At 48.6% G+C, this 22,999-nt stretch overlaps 1 protein-coding gene across 1 annotated transcript in view; it reads left to right on the top strand.

Moving 5' to 3' along the window:
- The first annotated feature begins 20,418 nt into the window (after positions 1 to 20,418).
- The window catches only part of LIAT1 (ligand of ATE1), a 53,039-nt gene continuing 50,458 nt past the window's right edge, over positions 20,419 to 22,999 (top strand). Inside the window, exon 1 of the mRNA XM_075589576.1 lies at positions 20,419 to 20,895. Coding sequence (XP_075445691.1) covers positions 20,700 to 20,895 — 196 coding nt within the window. The 5' untranslated portion in view covers positions 20,419 to 20,699. The remainder of the gene's footprint in view (positions 20,896 to 22,999) is intronic.

Consider the following 22,999-nt stretch of genomic DNA (forward strand, 5'->3'; position numbering starts at 1 on the left):
TTCTTGATTCTCTGACGGGCCTGGGGGTACTAGGGTTAACAAGACCTCTCTATCTTTCCAGGGCTTGAGTAGGTTTATATGGTAAATTTGCTCAGGTTTCCTCCTACCTGGCTGCCTTACCCTATAATTTACTTCTCCCACTCTTTCCAAGACCTCATATGGCCCATGCCATTTAGCAAGGAATTTACTCTCCACGGTGGGAACCAGAACTAGTACCCTATCACCTGGAAAAAAAATTCTGACCCTAGCACCCTTATTATACGTATTCCTTTGTGCTTCTTGAGCTTTCTCCATGTGTTCCCTCACTATGGGTAGGACTGCAGCAATGCGGTCCTGCATTTGGGCAACATGCTCTATTACACTTCTGTAAGGGGTAACCTCGTGTTCCCAAGTTTCTTTGGCTATATCCAGTAAGCCCCTTGGATGTCGGCCATACAATAGTTCAAACGGGGAGAAGCCTGTGGATGACTGGGGAACTTCCCTAATGGCAAATAACAGGTATGGTAACAAACAGTCCCAGTTTTTCCCATCCTTATCGACCGCCCGGCGTAACATGCTCTTTAAGGTTTTATTGAACCTTTCCACTAAACCATCTGTTTGTGGATGATAGACTGAGGTTCTGAGATGCTTGATTTTTAGGAGTTTACATAGCTCTTTTGTTACTTGGGACATAAATGGTGTTCCCTGGTCAGATAAGATCTCTAGGAATTCCGACCCGGGAAAACAGAAGTACTAACTCTTTTGCTATGTTTTTAGCAGAGGTGCTACGTAGGGGAACTGCCTCCGGATATCGGGTAGCATAATCTAATATTACCAATATATGCTGATGTCCCCTAGCAGACTTTATTAGGGGTCCTACTAGATCCATAGCAATCCGGTCAAATGGTACCTCTATTATGGGAAGGGGTACCAATGGGCTGCGGTATGCTTTGAACGGGGCGGTGATCTGACATTCTGGGCATGAGGAACAATAGTTTGTAATTTCTGCCAGAACCCCAGGCCAATAGAAGCTTCGGAGAACCTTTTCTTTTGTCTTTTCCACCCCTAGGTGTCCCCCCAATGGATGACTATGTGCGAGGTGTAATACTACGTTACGGAATGTCCGTGGTACCAACAATTGTTTAGTTGTAACTGATTTTCTTTTATCAACCCGATATACTAGGTCGTTCTCTACCTCGAAGTAGGGGTAAGCAAGTGACCTATCTGGTTGGCCATGAGTACTATTCTGGTCCCGTATATTTCCCCTTGCTACCGCTAATGTGGGGTCCTCCCACTGGGCCTTCTTAAAACTCCCAGGACTGACCTCTAGGTCAGCGAGGGTCTTATCCTGTACTGGGGTGGTAAGTGCCTGATCAACATCTTGATTTGGGGTATTCCCTACCAAAGTAGTGATGGGGAAGGGAATTTCACAGCACTCCTCCTTTTCCCCTTTCTTATTTGGGCCCTCGTCAACCTCCATTTCTGAAAAAGGGAAAGGATTTGTTTCTTCTAACACTTCGTTATGGTCTGCTATTGAACTCTGGGCGCTATTCTGAGCTGGGGACCACATTTTTAGAAAATGGGGAAAGTCGGTCCCTATTAACACATCATGTGCCAGTTTGGGTACAACACCCACCTTGAAATCTAAAGAACCAAATTCTGTTTCAAAAAAAACATCAACAGTGGAATATTCATGATTATCCCCATGTATACAACAAATTGCCACTCTTTGTGAACTGTTTACCTGTTTCTTCTTAATGGGCAATAGGTATTCGGACACTAGTGTGACCATACTCCCAGAGTCAAGAAGTGCCCGAACCCTCTTACCATTAACCTTTACAAATGCCCACAGATGGTTATTCAAGGGGTCCTCTGGGCTAGGGCCCATACATTGGGACAACAGCGAATAAGGTTCCACGCTGTTGCATTGCATGGGCTCATCATTTAGTGGGCAGATTTTTGCTGTGTGGCCCCTCTCATGACAATTTACACATTTAGGTACATAGTCTGTGTCCCACTTAGAGCCTTTTCCCGGCTCCCCATGTTGGCTATTTCCCTTAGTGTGCGAACCACTGTTGCTGGTGCTGCGTGAAGGTGGTCGCCGCTCTTCAGCTCCCCTTAACCCCGGTACCCTTTTACCGTCTCTGGAAGAGTCCTGGAACCTCGGGTAGTGGGGTTGCTCCACGACTGTGGGTTGCGGGTGCTCTCCTGCTGCATTGTACCTTTCTACGAGGGCCACAAGCTCATCCGCATTGTGGGGGTCACTCCGACTGACCCAATGGCATAAGGCAGAGGGAAGTTTCCTCAAGAACTGGTCCATGACCAACCGTTCCACGATGTGGCTTGCTGAGTTGATCTCGGGTTGTAGCCACTTCCGGGCGAGGTGGATGAGGTCATACATCTGGCTTCGGGTGGCTTTATCCATCGTGAAGGACCATGCGTGAAACCTTTGGGCGCGAACAGCCGTGGTTACGCCGAGGCGGGCGAGGATCTCGAACTTCAATTTTGCATAGACGTTAGCTTCGGCTGGCTCTAGATCAAAGTAAGCCTTCTGGGGTTCGCCGCTTAGGAAGGGTGCGATTAGACCAGCCCACTCAGCTTCTGGCCATCCCTCTCTCTGTGCCGTGCGTTCAAACGTGAGAAGATAGGCTTCCACATCATCCGAGGGTCCCATCTTCTGAAGGTAGTGGCTTGCCCTGGTCATTTTCGGAACTGGGGCTGCCGCTGCCAGTGGAAGGTTACTGATAGTCTCCCTCAGGATCTCGAGTTCCTGCTGTAAGCCCTGAGCGAACCGCTGTTGCTCCTCTTTCAGCAAGCGGTTTGTCTCTTGCTGGTTTGCATTCGCCTGTTGCAGGGCTTCATTCGCGTCTCTCTGGACAGCGACATTGCGTACCAGCGCACTCACCACGTCTTCCATCTTGTTTGGAGAGAGAGAAAAAAAAACCTTTTTTTTTTTTTTTTTTTTTTTCTTTAAAGTTCTTTAACCCCCAGACCTTTTAGTGTTCTGCCCGCATTCTCCACCATATGTGACAAACGGCTTACTCCGGGGCTCCGCCGTCTGTCCGGGACTGTTAGAACACGGTCTTTTAGGGTAGGTTAAATGATGAGACGTCACGTACTGTTCCTTTAAACAGGCTATGCCTGGTTTATTCAGTCCCAGGCACTGAGACTGCCACAGTTTAAACAGAAAACAAAGCCAAACAAAAAAGCTGCTCGTCTGAGCGATAACTTAAACTTAGATGTCCCTGACTCAGAGTTGGAAGTGGCTTGTCCACTTCCACCAACAAAATAAGTACCTTTGCAGTCTTTAGACAAACTAACAGAATGAATGAAGAGATTTGGGAAAGAGGCTTTCTCAACCCTCTGCAGTTCAGCAGCCTTCCAGGCTCTTGGGCGGGGCCCAGAGGAAACAGGAAACAGGTCTTATATACCTGAACTCTAATCAGCATGACAGGTGACAGAAAACAGGCAGCAGACAAACTGTGGAGTGGAGTGCCTGTACCACGAGGCTGCCCTGTTCAGCTTAGACAGGACAGAAACTGTTCAGTATCCTGGGAGCCCTGTATATGGAGTTTATTACCAACCCCTGGTTTCTGTCACAATATATATATATATATATAGACAAAAATGTTACCAGACGTGGATCCGGAAAACAGAAACAGCACACCGACAGGTAGATAGAAAAACTGTATTCATCTCAACAATACATGGCACTGCATCCTGTATATATATACAGCTCAACTCTGTTATAGCGCGGTCCTCGGGGGCCATCCGATCTGACCGCGCTATAACTGGGGTCGCTCGAATTTTTTTTTAAATGGCCTCCGCGCGCCCGATCGGTAGGAGGGGGGAGGAGGGAGGAGGGGGGAGGAGGTGGAGTGAGGTGCCGGCAGCCCTACATGTCCCCTAACAGCCACTGTAGTTCTCCCAGCATTCCCCGCACTCCCCTCAGCAGCTCCGCACCATCCAACCACGGATCCCCGCAACTATCCTCCAGCCTCGCACCGATCCCCCCACCCACCTATTCCCCCCCTTCAGCCTCACACTGATCTCCGCACCGCCCTCCCCCCCCCCAGCCTTGAGCCGATCCCCGCACCGACTCCCCTGTCTCGGCCGATCCCCCAGCCTTGCACCGTTCCTTCCCCCCCAGCAGCCCCATGATGCCCCCAAAGGTGGGCTGTGACATCAAAGGTAGGGGGGGCTGTGTGTGTGGTGTAGTGTGGTGTGCTGTGAGTGTGTGCAGTGTGCAGTAAAAAAAAAAATTTAAATTCGGGGTCCATGCTCAAACTGGGTTATAAGCGATCAGCGTTATAGCGGATCGCGCTATAACGGGGTTGAGCTGTATGTATATATATGTATATAAGTGTCAAAAGGAGTGCTAGTGGGCGTGGATAAATGTATACAAAAAAACAGACAAAGATGCCCAAAGCTACTTCCAATGTGACAAAAATACACAGTGCAATACCTATATATTCTCTTGAAAAAAGGGTCATTTAGTTTAACCCTTTGGCCAAAGCGTCTTAAGCCTGCTGCCACTTTCAAGGCATGACCATAGCAGGTCCTAACACTCCCTGGTTTAAAATTCTTATTAACCTGTATAATTACAGGAAGAATTATCACATTGGATCTGTGGTAACCTGGCAAAATAAAACTGACCTGCCAACTTGGAAATTGGGGAGGGGCAAGCTTAAACCTTGGGGGGGGGGAGGGGCCACTACCCTCCCAAAAGCAGCTGAGACCAGCTGCACACAGTTAACAAACACACAGATACCCTAAAAGCTCTGAGAAACCCCTAACATTACCACATAATATATATATGTGTCAAAAGGAGTGCTAGTGGGCGTGGCTAAATGTATACAACAAAAAACAGACAAAGATGCCCAAAGCTACTTTCCCTGTAGCAGCCACAACCTACTGTGAGTCGGGGCCTAGCTGGGGCCTAAGGGGGGAGAACTAGCCTAGTCTAGGGAAGCACTGCTCCCCGGACACAACCTGCTCCATTGAGGTCCCTCTTCTGACTGGTGTGGTCTCCTCAGCGAGCCAAATGTATCTCTTGGTAAGCAGGGGAATCTGTCCGCGCAATTGGCTGCTGCAGCCCATGTGTCTAGCAGCCCCAGGGGTTGCTGGGGCTTGTAGTTCCCCTGTGGAGTTTCTGGTGTAATGGCCACCGCTATACTAGCTCCTGCGCATGCACGATGTGGAGCAAGATGGCCACCGCAACTCGGAATACACTCTGCGCATGCGCGAGTGCTATTGCGCATGCACGACCAATTCAACATGGTGGCCCCCGCTGTCGGGTGCGCCACAAGCCTCCCAGCGACCCGGTCGCCCAGCTCAACCTCCCTGCCTAGCCGCACTCTCCCCAACTGCAGCAGAGGTAAGGGGAAAACCGAGGGGAACCCAGAGGGGGACCTGGCTACATATACATATATACACACATTGTAAGGACTCGCGGGCCACGCGGAGCCACGTGCGTCCCCGCCAGGTCCCGCGCGCCTGCACTTACCTGCGGCCCGCTCCGACACTCACTGTCCGACACTCACTCCGCGCTGCCGCTCCCCCTCACGCGCCTATCCCCGCATGCGCAGAGCGCTCCCCGCGGGAGTGGCATCCCCCGCTGACGCACTGCACTGGCGCAGACCCTGCATTGTGGAATTGGAGGCTGGAGCACAGCGCGTCATCAACGCGTGACGCACGCGCGACTCACCTGAGCGACGGATCAAGACGAGCTCATTAGCTCCATCTCTAGCAGCTTCCTTCTTCCATCCAGCCTATCACTGGACTCTGCAGAGGTCACACCTCCGCTCCACCTCCTGGGGGATTGGCCAGTGCCTGCTACTTATGCTCAGCTGTGCCACTGGCACTTTGGCTGAACATAGACTCACGTTACCCTGTGTTTGCCTCTGCTTAACCTGCCTCGTTACCTTGTTCCTAGTTTTGATCTTTCGTGTACCGACCCAGTCTGCCCTTGGACCCTTCGCTCTCTGGAATACTGATCTCGGCTTCACCTGGCTCTCCACACCTCTCCAATCCTGACCCTGGCTTTGAACTCCGACGATCTGCCCTTCTCCAGTCCTGACTTTGGCAATAGTACTTTCCACGCTCTGGACCTCTCCTGCATCGGACCCGGCAATTATACGTTTATTCTGATCTCTCCTGTCCTAGACTCGGCCAGCAAGACCATTCTACATTCCGGACGGGTCCCCGTGTCTGTGGCTGGTGTTTGCCTATTCAAATCTCAGCACAGGGGTCTCGTCTAGTTTGTGGTGAGCACAGCGTCACAGTATGCTTAGCCCCACAAATATAGACCCCGCTGGGGTGGGAGATGTGGTGGCATCTCATGCCGCTATGTTCTCCAAGCTCGAGAAATACTTAGAACAGTCTGATCATCGTATGGACTCATTACAGAAAGACCTCCAGGCCCTCTCAGTCCAAGTACAACAGGCTAATACACCCACATTCCCTCCACCTCTGCCTACTCCTCCGGCTAATCCACGACTCCCCATTCTTAACCGGTACTCCAGAGATACCTTAGAATGTCGTGGATTCCTCGTATACAGTATGAGATGACTCCCTCCCGGTTCCCTACGTCAAGATCCAAAGTAGCCTATATAGTCTCATTGCTCACAGGGGATGCATTGGCCTGGGCCTCCCCCATCTGGGAGCAGAGAAATGACCTCACACAAGACATTGGGCAATTCACAAAGGAGTTCAGACTTGTCTTCGGAACCCCGGGTCGTAAAATTACTACGGCTTCCTCCCTTCTCCACATCTCACAGGGAAATCATCCGGTGGCCAGATATGCCTTGGAATTCCGGACAGTCGCTTCTGAGACGGGGTGGAACGACAAGGCTCTCTCTTCTGTCTTTGGCAAGGCCTTTCTGAACAGTTGAAGGATGAACTCGCCGCACAAGAGCGTCCAATTGATTTGGAGGAACTCATTGCGATCTGCATTCGAGTGGATCAACGACTACAAGAGAGGAGGTCTAAGCGTTCCCGTCACCGTCAGGTAAACCCCAGGACCTCTCTTGTTCATTCCTCCTTTCGAGAGGCCTCCACTGCTGATTCCCCTGAGCCCATGCAACTAGGTGGCAACAGGCTGTCCTCTTCAGAGAAACAGCGTCGCTGATCTTCCCGACTCTGCTTGTACTGTGGTAATCCTGGTCATTTTGTTCCACACTGCCCCATCAAGCCTGGATCCAAGTCAGGAAACGCCAGCTCCCATTGAGGTCCAGAGGAGTCTCCGTGGGAACGCTCTCTAAGTCCTCTACCACCAAGGAACCTTTACCTAGCAGAATTTTGATTCCAGTATCGCTTTTGGCCCCAGGCATCTTGGTTGCTGCCTCAGCATTTATTGATTCCGGTTCCGGAGGGAAATTATAGATCAAGAGTTCGCTAGGAAGAATAACATCCCACTGGAGAGGAAAATGATCCCGGTGGGACTTGAAGCCATTGACGGACGTCCTCTGCAGCCGGCATTCATCATCCTACAAACTATCGCGCTGTCCCTCCTGGTTGAGCAGACACACAGAGAGAGGATATCCCTGGATGTCATCCAGTCGCCGTCAGCCGAGATCATTTTGGGTCTTCCATGGCTCCGACGCCATAATCCACCTATCGATTGGGTCAAACCAGAACCCATCTCCTGGAATCAGCAGTGCTCCACGACCTGCAAAGTACCATGGCAGACTATCTGCAGTGTGAGCAACCCCGAGGAGGTACAGAGCACCTTACCAAGCTGTTATTCGGCCTTCAGAGACGTCTTTGATAAAATCAAGTCTGAGGTTCTTCCTCCTCACCGACCCTTCGACTGCCCTATAGATCTCTTGCCTGGGTCCATTCTTCCTAGAGGGCGATCATACCCCCTTTCCCTTCCGGAGACTAAAGCCATGTTGGATTACATTCGAGAGAATCTCAAGAAAGGGTTTATCAAGAAATCTTCTTCTCCAGCTGGGGCAGGGTTCTTCTTTGTCAAGAAGAAGGATGGTACCCTTCGTCCATGCATTGACTACCGAGGGTTAAACAAAATGACTATTAAAAACCGACATCCCTTGCCCTTAGTATCCGAATTGTTCGATCGTCTCTAAGGAGCAATCATCTTTTCCAAATTGCATCTACGTGGCGCATATAACCTGGTAAGTGTTATGCCGGTGCTGCCCGCAGACCAGACCCATCCCCTGTGCCGAAGGGGAAAATAGGGATTTACGCACCCGCAGCAAAGGGAGCATGTCCGGAGTGTGGTATTAAGCGTTGCCAGGCCAGATGTAAGTAACGTAGACAATACTTGCCGGTACCAGGTATAGGAGTAGAATAGTGCTTGCCTTGCTGAGGTCAGGGAGCGAAAGAAATGAGGAAGGTTGAAGTCCAAGCCATGATCGTGGGATGCCAGAGAATACGTAGTCCAAGGGGAGCCGAAGTCGAGAGCCAAAGGGGGTAGTCGTACGAGCCATGTCAAAACCTGTAGTAACCGAGAGTACACCAAACACTTCCATACAGAGACTATGTTGAGCGATGAGTGACGGCTCAGAGATGCTAGATAAGGCTGGGCTGATAAATCAGGGATGGAGGCGGGTCGGGAGGACTGCAGGGAGCCTCTCTGGATAGGTGTGGCTGATACAACCCAGGTGAGCACTGGTAGCACTCTGATTACACCCGTGCGGTGTACAGGGCAGAGCCTCATAACAGGAGTGGAAGTAGAAGAGCGTGCACTCTGTAAGCTGCGTGTGCACGCGACCAGCGTTGGTGGAGGACACAAGTGTGCATGCGGGATGGAGGTCCCGCGCCTGCCACTGAGAAGGAGGAGGAACGGTGGGGCCGCCGAGGGAAGGGGCCCTGCGGCGACGGAGGACCTGACAGCCCGTGGAGTCAGGTAAGCGGAGTTGCGCTGCGCGCCCTGAGTCTCCCTGAGAGTAGTCTGTGTGTTGCGCGGACGGCACTGAGAAATCAGATTCCTAACAGTACCCCCCTCTTCAGGAACGGCCTCTGGACGGTCCTCAAAAGGTTCTCCGGAAACCTCCTTCTGAAGGCTCTAAGAAGAGCCGGAGCGTGAACGTCCTTTAAAGGAACCCAAGATCTCTCCTCAGGTCCAAAACCTTTCCATTGTACAAGGAACTGAAGTTGACCCCTGGACACGCGGGAATCCAATAGAGATTGAACCTCATACTCTTCGTTATTTTGGATGGTAACTGGATCCAGCTTGCGAGTCTGGTCCGGGAAGAAATTACTGGAGATGAAAGGTTTTAAGAGAGAAACATGAATAACATTGGGGATCTTCATACTGTGTGGTAGCTGGAGGCGAAATGCCACAGGATTGATCTGTTCTAAAATAGTAAAAGGACCCAGGAATTTAGGTGCCAATTTTGGGGATGGTACTTTTAAGTGGATATTTTTAGAGGAGAGTCATACCAAATCCCCTGGCCTGTACCTGGGCGCAGGACGACGACGGCGATCGGCCTGAAGTTTAGATCTGTGGGAGGAGTTGAGAAAGGTCATTTGAATCCTGGTCCATGCTATTTGGAGAAAAGAAATGCATTCGTCTACGGCCGGTACCCCAGAAGGAATGTTGGAGATGGACAAGCAGGGAGGGTGAAACCCATCATTTATTTAAAAAAAGCGACTCACGGGTGGAGTCAATCTTGGGCGAATTAACAGCATACTCCGCCCAAGGGAGGAGTTTAGTCCAGTCATCCTGGGAGTCAGATATAAAGCATCTTAGGTACTTTTCCAGGGAATGGTTAATCCTCTCCGTCTGTCACTATGGGTGATATGCAGAGGAGAAGGAGGAAGAGATGCCCAATCTTTTAGTGAAAGTTCTCCAAAACTTGGACACAAACTGGGACCCTCTGTCAGAAATGATAGAAGAAGGGATCCTATGAATCCGAAAAATTTGATCTGTAAAGATATCAGCGAGGGCGGGAGAGGTGGGCAGTCCTTAAGTGGAATAAAATGAGCCATCTTAGAGAATCTATCCACGACCACCAAGATTTTGTTCATTCCTCTGGATTTGGGTAACTCCACGATGAAATCCATAGAAATATGGGACTTGGGACGGTCGGGGACAGAAAGAGGAAGGAGGAAACCTTGGGGTTTTTGACGAAGTGTCTTGTTCTGCGCGCAGATAGGACAAGCGCAGGTATATTCAAAAATATCTTGGGACATTTTGGGCCACCAAAAATTCCGACGAATAAGGTCGAAAGTCTTCTTAAGAGCTGGATGGCCTGCGGATTTCTAAGACTGACCCCAGGTCAGGACTTCAGGGACAAACTTGGGGGGTACGAAGAGTTTGCTGTCGGGAACCACCAAGTCCTTAGGAATGCGTCTCTGAGAATGCATAATTTAATCGAGGTTCTTGAATGTAGATGTGGCGAGAATCCTCTCTTGTGGGAGAATGGTCTCCAAGGACTCCTCTGGTCTCTCCTCAGAGGAATGTTGTCTGGAAAGTGTGCCCGCCTTTACACTGGCGACACACTTTATTCGAGCTCGGCTAGTCCCACGAATTCGGGTATACCCGGGTGTATTGAGGTTTGTGACTGTTTTCTGCCCGAGTGCATTGAGGTATTTTCCAGGCAGGGATTTAAGCATTTTATTCCCGCTGGCTGCAATACTGCACAGTATATATATATATATACTGCATTACAATTCATGAATGTATGCCATCTGGTAGACACGCGAAGCATTGCAGCCTATTAAATCCTAATCATTATCATTTAACAGATCAGCCGCCCGTCAGCCAGGCATGAACCCAGGCTGGAAAGGCAAACGCAACGGGGCTTGTCAGAGGTGAGGAGTGGCGCATTCCAGGTATCTGCCAGGTACATACTGGGTATTTGCTTGAATAAAGTGTGTCGGTGCAGTACGTTCTTTGTCCCGGGAATATAAGAAAGGTGAAAATCAAATCTGGAAGAAAAAAAAAAAGAGACAACCGAGCCTGTCGTGGACCAAGGCGTAGGGCGTTCTCGATGTAGAGAAGGTTTTTGTGATCCGTGAGGATAGTAAACGGTTCTTTCGACCCCTCCAGGAGATGTCTCCACTCTTGGAGAGCCATCTTCACGGCCAAGAGTTCCCTGTTGCCCACGTCGTAATTCACCTCAGCCGGTGGAGAAGTATGCACAGGGGTGTAACTTGTCTTGGGGGGTAGGTCTCTGATACAGCACTGCCCCTGCGCCGCAGTCAGAGGCGTCGACGTCCAACATGAAGGAGAGATTGGTGTTAGGATGATGATGTAGGATAGGTGCGGATACAAATGCTTCCTTGAGTACCTTGAAGGCGGAGTGAGCCTCAGGTGACCAAGCAGATGGGTCAGCCCCTTTCTTCGTAAGAGCTGTAAGGGGCGCCACAATGGTGGAAAAATTACGTAGAAACTTGCGATAGTAATTCGCGGACCCCAAAAAGCGTTGTATGGCCTTGAGAGTATCGGGTCTTGGCCATTCAGTCACTGCCTGAAGTTTACCGGGATCCATCATAAAACCCTCGTCAGAAATGATGTAACCCAGGAATTGGGTAGAGGTCTGGTGGAAGGTGCACTTCTCCAGCTTGGCGTACAGATGGCGTTCACGGAGGCGAGAGAGAACGTAGGAGGTGTGGCGAATATGATCCTGGAGGTCTTGGGAAAAAATCAGGATGTCATCCAAGTAAACTATTACAAAAATGTTGAGTACCTTACGAAAAACGGTGTTGATAAAGTCCTGGAAGACTGCTGGGGCATTACATAACCCGAAGGGCATTACAAGATACTCGTATGGCCGCTACGTGTGTTGAATGCCGTCTTCCATTCGTCCCCCTGTCTGATGCGCACCAGATTATAGGCTCCACGTAGATCCAACTTGGAAAAAATCTTAGCCCCTTGTAGTTTATCAAAGAGTTCGGGAATGAGGGGAAGGGGGTAATGATTTTTAATGGTGATGCGATTCAAACCCCTGTAATCAATGCAAGGCCTTAACGAGCCACCTTTCTTCTTCACGAAGAAAAATCCAGCCCCTGCTAGGGAGTTGGAGGGGTGAATGAAACCCTTCTTGAGGTTTTCTTGGATATATTTGTCCATGGCCTGAGACTCTGGTAGAGACAAGGGGTAGGTCTTGGATTTAGGCAAACTGTAACCTGGAACAAGATCGATCGGACAATCATAGGTCCTGTGAGGGGGCAAAAGATCTGACTGGACCTTATTGAAAACGTCACGGAATTGATGGTAAACGGAGGGAAGGATAATCTCAGGAACGGTGGCATTAGCCAAAAGTTGGGATGCTTCGTCTGACCTCAGTTTCCAAGTGATGGGTGAAGAGGAAGTCCAATCAATCAGAGGATTGTTTAGCTGTAACTACAGAAGGCCAAAGGTTATGGGTGTTCCAGGAGCATGGATGGCATCGAGGACTAGGGTCTCCTTGTGAGAATGGGAGGTTAGAAGGAGAGGAGCTGTCTCTAAGGAGATGTATGCCGGGGTAAGAGGACGTCCGTCTATACCGACCAGTGCGATGGGGCTCTCCTTCCTCACGAGCGGTATGTGGTTCAGCCTGGCGAATTAAAGATCCATAAAGTTTCCTCCTGCTCCCGAGTCAATGAACGCTGCGGTAGAGGTATGAAAGTTATCGCCCGTAAGAGAGACAGATATGGTGAGCTGCTTAGGGAATTCTCCCTTAAGGAGGGGGCGAGGAGATATGACACCCAGCAAGATCCCCTCTATACTCACTGGGTGTTTCCGTCTCCCGGCCGCAGGACATTCCCGAACCAGGTGCTCAGCGGATCCGCAGTAGAAACACAATCTCCCGGCATGGCGGAATTGCCGTGCAGGTGTGCATATGCGTTGTACCCTGTAAGAGACGTGTTCAGAGGTATGCAATGGAGACTGTTTTGAGGTGAAATTAAAATAAGGCTTTATTGTGCCTGTGGCTTTAAACACAGCAAACATGTAAATCAGCAACCAAAATCCGCTCCACTCTGGAGTATATATACACTTGTGATCCAGTTCTCTCTAACTGCATGGTTAGCCCAGCGATTCACCAGCCCAAATCATAGAGACATTCATATACTTAGATAGACATAGATAATAGTCTTAAAAGAAAAGTCTTATCTGTTAGCTGGGTTGCTTGTAGGGGAAGGCTTCTTTGTTCTCCTGGTGTCCACACCCAAGTGTGATAAGGCAATGTCAGGATTCAGGTATAGAAGTATTATCCCCTGTGTTTTGTTGTCAGCTTGCAGTCTATCGCCTGAAGAAGTTTACTTTGTTAAACGAAACGCGTAGCGACTGTTGTGGCTGGCGGTTTTACTACCCACCACCAGTACACACTCAAGTGTACCGTTCCTGCTTATTTCCGATCGTTTCTATGCTATCAAAAACGGACAGGCATCCTAAGGACACCTATTGAAGGCCCCGGTTCCTGCACATGCGCGCTACACTCCGCACCACGCTACCATACGTGGAGGACAGGAGAGTGAACAGAGACAGCCCCAGCGCGCGGGTCTGATCTCTCAGAACTGAGATTACCCTTCATACTTCCTATGTGATGCCCTTCTCCTGTGATAGACACCAGAATCGGGGATTATTAAAGAAATTTTATATGTAAGTTACTAATTTTATTATTTGTTGATAATACAATATCTATCTCTCATCTTGGTGCGCTTTTGTGTTTTTTCTTGTTTTGCTGATATTGGTATCACCATCGGGGTTCCGGTGGAGACCACATTTGGAGGTGGGGGAGACACCTCATAAACACAGAAGCAGCAAGAGAACTGAGAGGGACCAACACTCCAAGTTTAAAGAGCCAGAGCGCGGACTGAACTTTTCATTATGCTGAAGCAGATCGGAGACAAACTGCCTTAGTTCAGTCTGGTCTGCGTCTTGTGGGCTCGACATAATGTTACGCCGGTGCTGCCCGCAGACCAGACCCGTCCCCTGTGCCGAAGGGGGAAGTAGAGATACACGCACCCGCAGCAAAGAGAGCGAGCCCGGATTGTGGTGTTAAGCGTTGCCAGGCCAGATATAAGTAACGTAGACAATACTTGCCGTTACCGGGTATAGGAGTAGAATAGTGATTGCCTTGCCGAGGTCAGGGAGCAGAGAGATGAGGAAGGTTGAAGTCCAAGCCGTGATCGTGGGATGCCAGAGAATACTTAGTCCAATGGGACCCGAAATCGAGAGCCAAAGGGGGTAGTCGTACGAGCCGTGTCAAAACCTGTAGTAACCGAGAGTACACCAAACACTTCCATACAGAGACTATGTCGAGCGATGAGTGAGGGTTCAGAAATGCTAGATAAGGCTGGGCTGACCAATCAAGGAGGGAGGCGGGTCAGGAGGACTGCAGAGAGCCTCTCTGAATAGGTGTGGCTGATACAACCCAGGTGAGCACTGGTAGCACTCTGATTACACCCGTGCGGTGTACGGGGGCGGAGCCTCATAACAGGAGGTGGAAGTAGAAGAGTGGGTGCTGGGCGTGTGCTCTGTAAGCTGCGTGTGCACACGAACCAGCGTTGGAGAAGGACAGACGTGTGCGTGCGGGACGGAGGACCTGCGCCTGCCACTGAAAAGGAGGAGGAGCGGTGGGGCCGCTGAGGGGAGGGGCCCTGTGGTGATGGAGGAGCTAACGGCCCGTGGAGGCAGGTAAGCGGAGGTTACGCTGCGAGCCCTGAGTCTCCCTGAGGGTAGTCTGTGTGTTGCGGGGACAGTGCTGAGAAATCAGATTCCTAACAGTAAGAATTCGACAAGGCGACGAATGGAAGACGGCCTTCAATACCAGAGATTGTCATTATGAATACCTAGTTATGCCGTTCAGCTTGTGTAACGCCCCTGCGGTCTTCCAGGATTTCGTAAACGAAATATTCAGGGATTTTCTCAAAGTCTTTCTCATCATTTATCTCGACAATATTCTGATTTTCTCAAAAACCTTGCCGAACACATTGAACAAGTCAAGCAGGTACTACTACGCCTTCGTCAGAACCACCTCTATGCTAAATTGGAGAAATGTCACTTTCATCAATCTTCTACCACGTTCTTGGGTTACATCATCTCGGATTCCAGGTTTGCCATGGATCCCTCCAAACTGAAGTCCATCTTGGACTGGCCGCTTCCCACCTCCCACAGGGGCATTCAAAGGTTTCTTGGTTTTGCCAACTACTACAGAAGATTTATCTGCAACTTCTTGTCCATTGTCGCTCCTATCACTGCTCTCACTAAGAAAGGAGTCAATGTCACATCTTGGCCCCCTGCAGCTGTTCAAGCCTTTGACTTTCTGAAGAAATCCTCTGTTTCAGCACCGGTCCTGATTCATCCCGACCCTAAACTTCCATTTACACTGGAGGTGGATGCATCAGACATCGGAACCGGCGCCATCCTTTCACAAAGAAAGTCACCTTCAGCCAATTTATATCCCTGTGCCTTTATCTCAAAAAACAATTCTCAGGCACAACAGAATTATGACGTGGGCAACAGGGAGTTACTAGCCATCAAACTCTCATTGGAGGAAAAGAGGCATCTGTTGGAAGGTACGGAGAGCCCAATCACTATTCTAACGGACCACAAAACCTCATGTATTTGGAGAGCGCTCGTCGTCCGGGAGCTCGTCCGGCCCGTTGGTCTCTTTCCTTTTCCCGCTTTATTTACATTATTTCTTTTATTCCTGGGTCCAAGAACTTAAAAGCTGATGCCCTTTTTCGTCAATTCCTAAGTGAGGCCAAGAGCAGAGACCATGCCCCTTAGAAGTACATCATATTTGCCAATACTTTTGACGTACTGGACAAAATTCTCATGGACCAGTCCAACATTCCAGAGGTTCTGGAGGTCCTGGACGGTTGTCTTTTCGCTACATCCATTCACCGCAGAAAGATTCTGGAATGGGGTCACTCATCTAAAACTGTGGGTCATACGGGCACCAAAAGAACTACGGACCTCATTGAATGGACTGAAAGGTTATGGCCCAGAGGAGCGTTCTTGGGTTTCCCACCACCAAATTCATGCACCTGAACTTATCAAGAAGTTCCACCAGAGATATCCCCTTAAACCCTGCTGGAATCGCCCAGAGGTCTCTCTTGAAGAGGGGGATACTGTAAGGACTCGCGGGCCGCACTGACCCATGCGCATCCCTACGCAGGTCCCGCGCGCCCGCACTTACCTGTGGCCCGCTCCGACACTCACTGTCGGCCCTCCGCGCTGCCGCTCTCCCTCACCCACCTCTCCCTGCATGCGCAGAGCGCTCCCCGTGGAAGCGGCGTCCCCCGCTGATGCGCTGCACAGGCGGGATTGGAGGCTGGAAGCACAGTGCGTCATCAACACGTGACACATGCGCAACGCACCCGAGTGACGGGTCAAGAAGAGCTCATTAGATCCATTTCTAGCAGCTTCCTTCTTCCATCCAGCCTTTCACTGGACTCTAAGTGGTGAAAATATAAGTGCAGTATAGCGCTCGTGCAAACAATAATACAATGATAAAACAATGATAAAACAATGATAAAGAACCTGTGATACAAAGTCCAATGAAGGTAGTCCTGAAGCTGCCCAAAAGGTTAATCTGGTATCTCTCAACCAGATGTAGAGTCTGTGGAAGGAAAACCTCCTGTGGCGCTGAGGTATGAATAGGAATAGGATCTCAGATAAAAGTTCTTGACTTGGGCTGATTGCCTCAGAAAAGGAAGACAAAAATGTAGAAAGCACTACAATAGTGTATAACCCAGGACAATAGTGTAAAGAGAGCAATTTATTATATAAAAAACAAATGGTATTAACCGGATTATAAAACAATTAGATCAGACATAATGTATGCATAGTAAAAACTTCCATGTGCTTATACACTGGGAAGATGAAACTGCTCCGCCGTGGTAAAAATTTAAATCCTACTCACCGAAGGTGACAAGGACATGCGCAATGGTTTTAGGGTCTTTACATCAGGTAACACCGCTCGCCACCCCACGGTGGGGAGGGGGCGACTGGGACAACGAGATTCTCAAACGAGAGTCTCAGTGGATCTACACTTTGGGTACCCTCAAACTCAGGGGACTCAATGAGGATTTTGTTTTCTACCCCTTTATTTAATTATTGTGTCTCTCGGTTATGACCCTCTACTTTATCTCCTCATGTGTCTCTCAACTCACACCTCGTCCTCTATGTGGATATTTCCACACCGAGTTTTTTCTGAGTTATTATATCCACTTTGCTAACTCAACAATATCTGCACACTGTTTTTAACCTCATATTCCATTTAATTTTACAAGTGACTAGTGTCACTTCTATTTGACTGCCTCAGTTGCTAACTTACCCCTATAGTGAGGGACGTGTAACATGTTATACATAACCCTGGATCTTATGGGTTAAGTATTTTGACCAATCAGTAGTATTACAGCCCTATCCCTTTAAGAAACAGAGACCTGTTGAAGCCATACGCATATACAGGGCTGAATCTGGCATTGTGATTTGTGATCCCAATAGCAGTGTATGGGTTAATTTCCCCACACCTGTATTATTACCAACCTGCTATTTAACATGCACGCTTACAGCCTGCTTTCACCTTTGAGAAAGCGCATAGACGCGCGAAACGTACGTCAGGTGACCGTACGGCGTGACGTCACCAGACAGCACGGTCCACATGGGTGCACGCGCATACCACATCACAGGACAGCTTTACCTCCATCTCCCCTTTACGGGCTAGCAGTGGGCGGCAGGAATCACACTATTCAGATAAGTGCATTATGCCTTTGCTACCTCTGCTGCAAATTGGTTATAGCAGGGCATGATTCAATGTGTCAGGTACACTCCGGCCCTTGTGAGCAATTACCATTTGTTTTGATCATATTAACATGTGCACTGTTGCTCTCTGTAGCTATCTAGCCCATCATGCAGCATACCGTTTGTTTGGCTATTGAGGTGTGTGAACTAAGCTGCTCGTATACGTGTGTGTGGATGTTTACTGAATAAGATCATCCAGATAGCTGCATCACTCTTTCCCTCTCCCCGTTATGGTTGGGTGATGAGGGACTGTGATTTGTGTGGTATTAACTATCGGTTACTTTATCTCCTTGGATAAATCACTTTTTACGGCGATGTCCCGTTGCTGATATTCATAGCATCTCTATTTGTATCCATTGACACTGTTACCATACAATCTGGTTTGACTGGTAACATCAGTGTCCCCTTGAAATTGCTACTATGTATTCTTGGGTATGCAGTATTATGGATTAACTAACTGTGGAGACCTATGCGGGATATACAGCTCACTACTTACTGAGATCATTGATACATGTGTTATACTATTTTTTGTTATATCCTAGGAGTATCCGGTATCAGTGTTCCCATTAGAGTTTTCCTATGTTTAGGGACGACTACCCGTATGTGTTTAATTGATCTTAGCTATAGCGGGCCAATCCCCGGAGGGGGGTGTGAAGGTACTGCTCCAATGAATGAATGCAAGTCTAGGTTGCAGTGATAGGCTGCACAGCTGCAGTAGATACCAGAGGGAGTGTGTATAGCTGTGGTGAGTGAATCCAGGCTGCAGCAAACATCAGGAGAGGTGCTCCAGGACTGCACAGTTCTGCAAGGTAAGGCAACCAGTAAACTGCGGAGCGGATTCCTTACATACACCTAGCAGCAGTGTTTGAGGTAATTTCTCCACACTTCACCGCTTGGCGACATAGACGCCAGCATGGATGGTATTTTATGACGTTTTGTCCCCGGCTATACACCCTCCAGATTAGTATCGACAGATTACTCAACTTTGAGACTGCCGGTTTTATTGTTAATAAGCGCATTCCACTCCTAGGTCTGTGCTGAATTCTGTTTGGGTGTTTTGGACGGAGGATTAATACATTGTGTCTAGGTGTTTCTCTTTATTTCTTTGTTTTCCATTTTGTAGACATACTTTACACGGTTATTTAAGTCTACTTTTGTGTTGGTATGCCATTTTAGGGGTGGCCATGGACTTGTTTACCATTCCCCTCTGTACAATTATCTATTTTAACAATGTATATTAATTAAACAATTTTATGTATTCCACAACCCAATCTACTTTGGTCTGAGTGCAATCAGGGGGGAATCTTTCTTTTGTTTGCCTATTACCTGCCTCGTTACCCTTGTTCCTAGTTCTGATCTCTTGTGTACCGACCCAGCCTGCCCTTGGACCCTTCGCTCTCTGTAATACTGATCTCGGCTTCACCTGGCTCTCCACACCTCTCCTACCTTGACCCTAGCTTTGAACTTTGATGATCCGCATCTCTCTAATCCTGACCCTGGCTTTGAACTCCGACGATCCGCCCTTCTCCAGTCCTGACTTTGGCAATAGTACCTTCCACGCTCTGGACCTCTCCTGCATCGGACCCGGCAATGGGCATACCCCTGATGAAGTCTATGTTTTAGACGAAACGCATGGGGTTAGGAGATATAATAATTTTATGCATATGTCACTTGTTCTGATGTATTCCTTTAATACACATTCAAAAAATGAGTTTATGTCTGCTGATTATTGTCATCTATGCCAAACCTCTGGCTATCCTCTACACCTAATCAAGGCTTCCCCACAGTGAGTTCTATCTGTGTGCAGCTGAGAGGTGGAGGAGGTGTGGTGCGCCTAATGATGGGTGCTTGTACAGTACGAATACAATCCCAAACTGCTGTGCTGTTTGAAGGAAGCGGTATCTTGCAGCGGAGAACCAAAATGGGGATGGTGTGCTGTCTCTGTGGCTATCGGAGCGCTGCTGAGAGTAGGCTACCAAGCAGAGACGAATAATCATATGATGGAGCACCGGACAGCGTTTGGAGAGTGGAGGCGGATCAGAGGAATCGGAGGTCAGAGTGCATAGTGCAAGAAAACCATAGTTGTGCCAAAGACCAAGGTGATTCCTGTGTCAGATCGAGCTATATACAACGCCCGGTTAAATACGCCATAATAGGCATTCCTTTTCTCAGCCCGAGGTGACGGAGACGACCCTTTCCGGAGACCGGGGAGATCCCCGTGCAAGATCCATCTGGACACGCCCGGCGAGGTGCATAGCGAGATACAAGCTTCCACAGCACGAGAAGATTGGTCTAATTGTATCCAGTGAGAAACTCTTTTTTTATATATCATACCTGTACCACAAGACTTTAAGCCAGAGGTATGTAATAGTGTGGCAATTTTTATGATACAAAGAGAAGACACAAGATACTACACGTTGCCTTATCACACTGACTCTCTCAATATTGTGAACATACTGCTTTCACCATCTTGATCTATTTCCCGGTTCATATAATATTCGAGTGTGTAAAATATTCTACTGTTTCAGTCTTGTAAGCATAGATACTTTAGCGCTCTCTCTCTCTCTCTCTCTCCATTAATCAACAAAATGAATGCAACTGGTGACCCCTTTGCGCATGGGGAGCAATCAGCTCCTGCCACGCGCTGCCTGAAGGTGGAACATGATGTTACAAAGGGAAAGAGAAGCCCGCCTGGTCGCCATGGAGACGCGTCTTAGAAAGCCACGTGCAGGACGCAGGCAGCGTAGCCAGCTGCTGCAGGGACTGGGTAGTCGGGCACAGCAGAGAGGTGCACTGCTAAAACATTATCAAAGGAGAAACACATCCAGGAATCCCGAGAAAGGGTAATCAGGGGAGGATTTATATGTTAAGTGCAACAAGTGACATAGGTGAAATTAGGTTTTTGGATACGGTTTTGCATATGTAAAGTTGCAGTGCTCTGTGCAACAACAGTGGGGTTTAACTCATCCGCTACCCTGCGAGGGGAGACAAACAAAGCGCCGGAGAGCAGGAAGTTATGGAAGTTGCTGGAGGTGATCGGCAGAGGGGAGAGAAGCTGAAAGCTAAAGCCAGCAAGCAGCCCACCAGAGCCACAGCAATGTCCAGTGAAAAGAGGAAGAGCAAGAAGAAAGAGAGAAGTGCTCATAAGGCAATCAGCGATCACAAAAAGGTGGGGCATACATCCAGCACCCCTAATACCTCGGATGAGACAGGTGAGTGAAGGAACTATTTTCGAGTCCGGGTGCTGCACATACAAAAGCAGTAATATAACATACATTACCATAATGTGCAAATGTATATGGGTTGGGGGGGGGGGGGGGGGGGGGGGGGGGCGCAGCCGCAGCGTGCCCCACCCCCTACTTCAGCCCCCATGGGTGAATCTGGGTACTTGGCCTTTTCAAAACGGATTCAAGGGACGTTTAAAGGCAGTGGCAATGTGCTTGAATGCAGTAATGGGCAGTCCTTTTACCTCCTTTACTATGGATTTCAGCTCTTCTGGGACTGAAGGGACTAAACATGTTTGAGGCGGAAGCAATATTTTACTGCTTCTGCTCCACTGCATAATGTAACCACCCGGCCGCTGAAGAAGTCACGTTTCTTAATGCTACAACACTTCTGATGATAGTCATCCATCTTTCTTGTTTTGTTGTAAGAATGTACATTTTTTTTTTACAAATCAAAAGTATTGGTACTCACCAATATGCAACATCACTGAATAGATCATACAGTATGACACTAGACTCGACTACTGTACTGCACAGGTCTTGCATGGCTAAATGCTGTACATGGGCTGTGTGGCAAAGGGGCTTTAAAAAAGTATTTGTAGAGTACTATGCCTGACTTTAAAATCTGAATTTATGAAACATGGAGGGGAGGGGGGTGCAATATTGCATATTGTATGCAATATTTATGCTTCAAAACCAGAAAGGGAGAAAAGTAAACTAGGAAACACTTTTTATTGAAAGAGAAATGCAACATTAAGGAGCTTATGTATGAAGTGTTGCAAACAGGATTTTTTTGTGCGTGCAGATAAATCTCATTTTAAACTGACCTGTGCCTGCCCATCTTCTAACCTGAAATGTAAGAATGTGTGCCATCATCATAAAAAAAAAAAAGGTTTATTATGTGCAAAGGAGAAAAGATGAATGATCCAGGGCAACTTAGAATTTTCTTAAAGAAATATAATCAGCACAAAAGAACACAACGTTTCATCCTTCCTGGAGGACTTTATCAAGTCACTTGTCTGCCTGGCGAGAAGGGCTCCCCTGCCAAGGCAGTGGATATTCACAGTTGAGTGCAAATAGCCGCACGGCTATTCGCACTCAGTAAACATCCCAGCCTGGAATCGAACCCTTGTCCCATTACGGCTATTCGCACTCAGTAGAACTTAACTGAGTGCGAATAGCCAAGCTGTTATGAACAGGTTTCTATGCCTTTATTCACCAGGAAAAAATCTGAAAGTCTTATAGCTCAGTGGTTATGCAGCAGGCCATTCGCATAGTGGACCAGGGTTCCATTCCTGGCAGGGATGTTTATTTTTTCCATTTTATTTTGTACTGAGTGCGAATAGCCGTGCGGCTATTTGCACTCAGTAGAACTTAACTGAGTGTGACTAGCCGAGCTAGTAGAACTTAACTGAGTGCGAATAGCCGAGCTGTTATGAACACGTTTCTATGGAACTTAACTGAGTGCGAATAGCCGAGCTACTGAGTGCGAATAGCCGAGCTAGTAGAACTTAACTGAGTGCGAATAGCCGAGCTGTTATATACAGGTTTCTATGCCTTTAATCAGCAGGAAAACTCAGGAAGTCTTATAGCTCAGTGGTTATGCAGCAGTTATGCAGCAGGCTATTAGCATAGGGGACCAGGGTTCGATTCCTGGCAGGGATGTTTATTTTTTCCATTTTATTTTCTACTGAGTGCAAATAGCCGCACTCAGAAGAAAATAAAATGGAAAAAAATGAACATCCCAGCCAGGAATCGAACCCAGGTCTCCCGTACTAATGGCCTGGAGCATAACCACTGAGCTATAAGACTTTCTAATGCTTTTCTAGGGCACAGAGGCATAGAAACCTACTGACAGTACAGTGTTCCTAACAGCATGGCTATTCGCACTCAGTAGGAAATAAAATGGGAAAAAATGCATGCGGCCCATGCACAGGCCTACAACGCGATCTGCGTTCTGAGGGGAGAGAGAACGTTTGCGATGGGAGGGGGCGTGGCGGTAGGTTTGTGGGGGCGTGGCCATGATGTCCCGCGGCTGGTACGCCCTCATTGGCTGAACCGCCGGCGCGGCCTGGCCACGCCTCCATCGCAA

This window comes from Ascaphus truei, chromosome 3 (assembly GCF_040206685.1).
Source record: "Ascaphus truei isolate aAscTru1 chromosome 3, aAscTru1.hap1, whole genome shotgun sequence".
Classification (NCBI taxonomy): Eukaryota; Metazoa; Chordata; class Amphibia; order Anura; family Ascaphidae; genus Ascaphus; species Ascaphus truei.